Raw genomic sequence first — 8,062 nt, 5'->3', positions numbered from 1 at the left:
AAAAAAAAAAAAAAAAAATCACTTCAGGTGGAGTGAACAATTAAGATAAAAGGTCATTTCATTTATATTACAAATACAGTACATATGTATGTAAAGGCTTTCATAAATATTTTTATTTAATCATAGATTATATAGTGCAGTTATCCGTATTAGCAACATCTCATAAATGATGAAATTTAGGCTTGGAAAGAAAAGAGATTTATCGAGGGACATACAGCTAAGTAGTGGCTCATTAAATTATTGAACAAACAATAAAAAGGAATATTCCAGTTAAACAAAGATATTTGCTATAGCTTCTTAGTAGCAAATATTAGGAAATATATTCTCAGAAAGTGTCTTTTTTTTTTTTGAAAGTGTGTCTTTTGTCAGGAAGTAACAGCTAAAAAAAACTTCAGAGAAAACTGTAAGTATTTACATTGATTCCATTACATAAAAATAATCATCAAGTAACATTGAAAAAATATATACACACATGTGATTTTACTGGGTTCCTATCTTTGTTTACATTTTAAGACAACAGTGACATCTAAATAAAACAAAAACAACCAATATAAAAATTCAGTATAAACCCAACAAACTGCCAAAACTGCATTCATTTGTGCAAAGAAGAATAAGGTAAAAGTAAAATTAACAATTGGTTGTTGGTAAAAACTCAGGTGACTTTGATGCAAGCTAAAGTGGAGAACTACTAGTGCAGCCATTTTAACTACTTACCTCTTGACTTTATCATAGTTTTCTTGACGGTAGTCACCTTGCTGAATTAACTGTTTTGTGTCTGCTAATTCTAAGGCCAAACGTTGACATCTAATTTGAACTTCTGAGTAGTTTTTTCGATCTTCCTCATATGTCTATAAATCAAAGGAATAACACATTTCAGACTAAACACTTAACATAGTTGATCAAATTCTGTATTGAAGTCTTTTGTCAAGCTGTGATTGTCCTTGTAATTAAACAACAACAAAAATCCTCGATTTTTAAATTTAGTAAATTTTTCCTACTCAAAGACAAGTGATATTAAATTCAGAGTGGTTTGTAAACTCAGTTGTTTAAAACCTAAACTGTTTTTCAAATAAAAAAAAACACAACCACTAAAACATAAAATTACTACAAATATTAAATGAATTTCTAAAAACATTTACTGAGTTTCTATCAAATGCTAAAGATACAGAAGTGAATAAAACACACTTCCTGTTCTTGAGAAGTTTATCCAGTTCCCATCTTGACATTCAGCAAAAATAAAAAAATCGTGTGACCCTTGAAACACATCTTTACATTGTTCTTCCCTCTATACTCTCCCCCTGCCAGTAGCACATAAGAAAGGGATTAAGGGATGGCTGATATGGGAAGAGCAATGAAAGTCAAAACCTTAAAGTTGTTTACAAGGTTCTTTACAATCTGGTGCTGCTTACTACAAGCCTCATTTCTTACCATTCCTAATAGTCACACTTCACCCTGCAATCCTAATGAGAATCTGAAGTTCTCTGAACCCACCAATGCTTCTTCTAACCCGTTCCCACTGCCTGAATACCTGCATAAAATCTAAATGCTTGTCTCCTTCACAGCACTGATCTCAATGTATCATTACCATCAGATTAGTTTTCTATCTGACCAGAGGGTAAACATCTTAAGGGCAGGGACTTTGTCTTGCTCACTGCTGGACCTCCACCACTTTAAACATTACCAGGTATATAATAAGAATGAAATAAAAGCTAACAAAGAAATAATTAAATATGGAAACTGGGACAGGAAGCAGGAGACAGGGACTAAATTCCTCCTTATTTTCCTTCTTTGAACTCATCAAATTTTGCAACCAACCATCAACCCCATCTTCGGAAGCTGGCATGTTAAATGCATCCTGTGTTAAGTCATTATTGCTTCAGTAGCTGACCAACTAAATGAGGTCATATTCACTCCACACATACTGACTAGATCATGTCCATGTGACTGGTCCTGGATTAGGCACTATAGATACAAAGACGAGTAAGACAGTTTTGTCCTTTTTAAACTATTAAATATAATTTTGATATTTTAGTCCCCAAATTTATAACAAAGGGCTGTTTGAGAGAAGTAATTATGGAAAAACCATATTCAGTGTGTGTTGCTTTGGTATGGTATCATGTTCTTCTACACTGAAGTTTTCCATGAGAATGAAATGTTACTATGGTATTTATTATGGGATTACCTGAAGAATCATCACATATATCATTTCAGACCTAAGTCCTACAAGAATCTTTAGTTCTTCTGAAGAATGCTTTACCCTTCTAAACACCATTAATCATGCAACTGTTTTAGAAAAGGGTATAATGTTATGGGTAGGAAGGCAAGCTCCAGAATTCAACTACCTAAAATTGAATTCCTGCAGTGAGACTCTCTGGGCAGTTTAGTTTACCTCTCTATTCTGGTGTCCTGCCTCAGAGTTCTTGTGAAGCTTATATCAAGTTATACATGTAAAGTGCTTATAAAAATGCCTAACATGTAGTAAATGCTGATTAACTATAAATATTGTTATAATGCTTCCTCTTAGCTTTGGCTTACAAAGAGATCACAGACAATTACACAGTTCAACTTTAGTAATTGTACAAACACCATGACAAAATTTGTAGAAACATAAACACAAGTAATATAAAAACATGAAAAAAAGGGCAAAAAACAGGGATCCCCAAAACCCCAAAAAAGTATTAGCAGAAACAACCAATAAACCAGGGGTGTGTGTCAGGAAAAACAGAAGACAGTGCTTTGAAGCAGTCAGTAACATTGAGAAACACTACTTATTGGTACGAAGAAATACTACTGAGAAAAACAAAAAGCCTTTAAAATACTCAGGGGTAGGGGTAGAAGGTAGAGTGCCAGGGACTAAAACAAATATGTATAAATACTCAGTATGCCCCTGTTTTTGGCTATTTTATATACATTGTCGGACTTAATAAATTTATGATGGGATATAAAAATTATGCTGTTTCACAGATGAAAAAAACTGAGGCTTGGAAAGTCTCAGAGCTCATAAATAGTAGAGTGAGGACTCCAATCTAAGTTTGTCAAATACCAATCAGTGGGCAACTCTTTCTAAAGCTTAATAGTAAAAGTGGAGAAAATACAGTAGTTAAGAGAAGAAAACAGGGCCAATGAAGGTTTTAAAAGATGAAACAAGCTTGACAATATGCAAATATTGATGGGAAACAACTAATGGCAAAAGATGAATTACTGTTGGAGAAAAGGGGCTGCATACGGGAGAATGAAGCATAATCCTGAATAAGAAGAATACAGGAGATGGGATCCACAGTTTAGATGTGGAGATTTGCTGATACAGAGTATTAACAACTTGAATATTTTAGATAGCTCTTATCAATTTGCTACAGGCTACAGCCTGCTCTTACCCTAAGGCTTCACAAATTTATATTATCCACCTGGTTTCTAGAGGCATATGATTTTCCACCCCTTGAGGGTAAGACTCTTTCCATTACAAACAGTAAGAACAAACAAACCAGAATGAGTGCAGATGTGAGTAGATTTGGTGGCAGGACAAAGTTCTCACCTGAGGATTTCCATTTTCTCTGTGAAATGAAACACTAAGTCATCTACTGAGAGTGACAAGAAACACAGAAAACTGGGAATGTAAGGAGAGTGGTTGGTTCCCTTAAGTAACCTCTGTGAAAAATGAGAGAACTAGAAATAATAGAATTACAACCAATTGTGGGGTCCATTTGAGGCTAATAACAATAAACTGACAGTGCTTGTTACTGCTTGGGTGATTTTTGCCAGTAGTGCTCAGTTAGAAAAATTAAGAGTTGAGAGTTTATCACTCTGGCTTGTGTGATTTTCCCCAGTAGTGCTCAGTTAGAAAAATAAAGAGTTGAGAGTTTCTTAGTCTAGTTTGAAAACTGAAAACATGATGGTGAGGGAAAAAAAAATAAATCTAGGAAAGGATTGATAAAGAAATAAATTATATGGATTGGAAATTTTGTTAAAGACAAGTTGAAAGCCATGACAGGAAAACATAAAAAACATCCTATGAAATAGGATGTTCAGTGGATCAAAGTGAATTGATAACTTCAGAAGTAAATCGGTTCTGGGGACCAAATCTGGGCTATAAGACTGAGTGTTAAAGTGGAAAAAAGGCAAATCGCTAGAGATGAGATCAATAAAATTCAAGGCCAAGGCTACAGATGAATTAATCACAGAAGTAACCTAGGTAGCAGCTGAAGTGGAAAGGAAGACTAAATCTAGAGCTTTACTGAAGCTCTAAACTTTAGAAGGCTTTCACTAAACAAAGAGGAATGTCCCAGTGGTCTGAAAATGAGGAAGACTATAAGGTGGGGTATCCAGATGACGAGTTCCCAAAGAAGCAGTGTTTTCTGTGAGTACAACTGCAAAGATCTAAAAAGGTAAAGATCTGACCCTGAAATATGTAGACTATTTCAGGATATTCAGAGAGTAGTTCCATGGGAGAATAAATATAGTGTATATTATTAATATTATATACACAGCATGTCATATAATATATACGTTTTTATATATCCATACATTTTTAAACAATATAAATACCATATGCAAGTATAAACGGAAGCAAGTGTAAGTGCAGTATAGGAATGTATACATTCAACCAGCCCTTTATTTACATTTTTTCAACTGGAAAATTTCCCCTTAAATGAAAGTATTACTTTTGTATTGTGAACTAAAAAACCTCCTGCACTTATTGTTAGCAATTAAAATAGAGTAAGACATAGCCCTAGAAACAGGAAAAGTAGCGTCTTCCTTCAAAATAAACCCCATGTCTGTGTAGAACCATGATTAAAGCTATAGAGAGCAGAAAAGACTGTTTTGTATTCCCCTCTGCATCCTTCCATGTCTTGAGCTCAGCATCAACCTTTGTGGGAAGACAAAGCTTCGGCTCTAACCTAGAGTTTATCCTATTTTTTCCACAACACGCGATTCTTACCTGTCGGAAAATGCACCAGATGTGCTGTAAGGAGCCGTTACTTGTCTCCCACATCATAAGGAAAAATTTAAGAAAGTTTTCTATAATCCTAGTAACTAATACTCTGCCTATTATATAGAATATTTGCAATTAATGTCTGTGGAAGAGGAGGAACAAAAGAGGAATTAAATAGATTAAACAAAAGCAGCAAAAAAGGTAAACTTTTCAAACATAAAGAAACAGACACATAAAATTTCCAGTTATCAGCCCTTTCTAACAGAAAATTTCTATGTACTAGTAAATGTGCTAATAGCCAAGTATCAATTTCCATTCTCAATAAAACACAATTACTATGAATATAATGAATTTCTAAGCTTCCTTTTAAGTCTTTCATCTCTCACATGATGTAAACTGAGAAATAGTAACCTATGTCTCAAAATAAATATTTAATAAATGAAGATCTCCTGCCCGTGTAGAGATAGGACAACTAAAGAAACTGGAAATAGGATATAGTGACATTTACCTTAAGGTTCAAATCTGAAACAGTTTACATTGAACAGCAGTTCAGCGAATGGTAAGAAATAGTTGGTTAGCTATTCTGGAAAAGTGAGAATTCACTTGTCTGAATTCCCACAAGTTTCATTATTAATAATCTAATTCAAGCAACTAAATACTGAAAAGAACAAGAAACCTAATTAAGCTTTAACTGCTATAGGCTGTCTCCTTAAGTCACAATGAAGTCTGTTTTGCTGCCAGAGACAACTCTTATCATTGTTAAGATCTTCAAGAAATTAAAAAAAAAATCTTTCTGACTTCTAAAGACAGGAATGGAAGTAGTAAAGTCTGCTATGCATTAAAATGAAAATCTTAATTTGTTACATGCTAAATTTTCAATTATATCTATTTGAATAAATGGAATTCAAACAAAAATTTAAGCCTTTTTTAAAAAAAAGAAAAAAAAAACTCAGTAATTTTTTTGGAGACAGGATCTCACTCTGTTGCCCAGGCTGGAGTGCAGTGGCACAACCTCGGCTCACTGCAGCCTCAACCTCCTGAGCTCAGATGATCCTCCCACCTCAGCCTCCTGAGTAGCTGGGACTACGGGCATGCCATCACACCCAGTTCTTCGTATTTTTAGTAGAGACAGGGTTTTGCCATATTGTCCAGACTAGTCTTGAACTCCTGGACTCAAGCAGTCTGCCCACCTTAGCCTCCCAAAGTGCTGGGATTACAGCCTCCCAAAGGGGGATTACAGGTGTGAGCCATCACACCAAGTAAAACTCAAGAATGAAGAAAGGTAACTTTCATCACATGTAGTGAATCCTAGAATGGAATAAGAAATATGGGTTCAGATTCTGTCTCTCCTCTTTTTGCTCTAGCAAGTGAACTTCTCTGGACTTATCTGATGCTTCTGCAGAGTGAGTACATTAACTGATTCACTGGCTCATTTATTTGTATGTGCTTATTACTGTACTAAATACTTTACTACTAGTATTTAGACATGACTCCCTAGCTCATGGATCTAGCAGACCCCATCACTGCAAAATGCTACACTGATGTATTGGGAGGCAATTTTTACAGTCAACATTTTATTCAGTAAACGACTGTAACAAATTTGAAACACTGGCTTCTCAACAGGTATTGGCCCAAATATGATCTAGCCAAACAAATTTAAGTCTTAATGTTAAAGATACCAAGTTGCTAAATTATCTTAAAAATATCATTTATTAACCCCAAAATTTAAGTTTATCAGTGCAAGAAAAGTACGGTTTCCCATGCCTTTGAGTAACTGAAATAAGCTTTAATAGTATTAACAGTGTGATGGTACATGCCTGTAGTCTCAGCTACTCAAGAGGCTGACAGGGGAGAATGCTCTAGCCTGGATGACAGAGTGAGACCTTGTCTCGAAAAATAGGTAAAGAAAAATTAAAAAGCATTAACAAAGGCGATAGAAAGGATAAAGTCACGTACCACGCTTCTTCCCTCCAATACCCCCTGCAAATTATCAGAAAAATATGAGAATATAACTATATTTGAATAATATGTTAATCACAAAAATTGCTATTTTAATGAGCTTATCTTACTTAAGGTATGATACTTCCATGTTCCAAGATTTTATAGTTTTCTTCATATGAATCAATTTCTTTTCTTGCTAGAGATGGATGTGGGGGAAAATATTTCATTCAAAAGAAAGGTAACAAACTCAAATGAAGAAAGCTATAAAATCTTAAGTGTTCAACACTAATTGCTGTTGCATCTCATATGTTCATATTTTCATAAAGCTATTCTCCTTTAACTTGCTGATGCAATGGATTCTTCTTTCTGTCCTGGAATATAATTTGTTTAATCATAAAGCATTATTCTTTTAATACAATGGCCAGAATTCATTTAACATTTTATTTCAAATTTTTACATCTGTAGTAATAAGTAAAATTGGCCTACGTGCTTTATTTTATTTAGCTTTTGTATTCTCTTTCTCAGAGCTTTCTTTTTAAATAGTCTAGTATAGTAGAAGTAAGTGAAATGAGCTGTCTTTGGAGAAATCAACTGTGAACCCATTTGTGGTAATCCATCTGTGAACCTGTTGGTAATTTTATCAGTTGTACACTTTTACTCCTTTTTGTAACAACTCTATGGTAACTGTTCTATTCAAGTTCTCACTTCCGTCAATTTTAGTAATCTATATTTTGCTGGCACAGTTCACTTTCCCTTTTGTTTTCAAGCTTATTGCCACAGAACTGTATGTAATGTATTTTCTTTTACTTCATGTCAGTTAATTCCAAACAACACCTTACTTCTATTCCTCTTTTTCCAGCTTTCTCAAGATCGGTACTACATGATTTTTTTTTTTTTCATCTTTCTTTAAATAATAAAGGCATTTCAAGACTATAGATTTTCCTTTGGCATAGCTTTAAATGTGTCTCAAGAATTCTGATATAAAAATGTTCTCGTTTTGCTTTCTTATTTCAGTTTTTCTTTCCTCTTTGATCCAAAAGATATGTTTCTAATTGCCAAGTAAGTTTATTCCTCCTCACCTTTTATCTCTGGTTTCACTAAATTATGATAAAAATAGAAACTATATAATCTGTACTTAAAATTTATTATATAATTTTTTACTTAAAAATTATTTAATAATTATGCTTCAAT

At 33.9% G+C, this 8,062-nt stretch overlaps 1 protein-coding gene across 2 annotated transcripts in view; it reads right to left on the bottom strand.

Annotated features, from left to right (window-relative positions):
* Positions 1–8,062, bottom strand: part of PIBF1 (progesterone immunomodulatory binding factor 1) — a 233,993-nt gene that overhangs the window by 195,656 nt on the left and 30,275 nt on the right. For both annotated transcript variants that reach the window (XM_017523632.2, XM_037736793.1), the window contains exon 6: positions 715–848. In XM_017523632.2, coding sequence (XP_017379121.1) covers positions 715–848 — 134 coding nt within the window. The remainder of the gene's footprint in view (positions 1–714; positions 849–8,062) is intronic.

Source organism: Cebus imitator, unplaced genomic scaffold (assembly GCF_001604975.1).
Source record: "Cebus imitator isolate Cc_AM_T3 unplaced genomic scaffold, Cebus_imitator-1.0 Scaffold29, whole genome shotgun sequence".
NCBI classification, from domain to species: domain Eukaryota; kingdom Metazoa; phylum Chordata; class Mammalia; order Primates; family Cebidae; genus Cebus; species Cebus imitator.
Note: the sequence above shows the minus strand (reverse complement) of the source record. Positions and strands in the feature narration are given on the sequence as shown.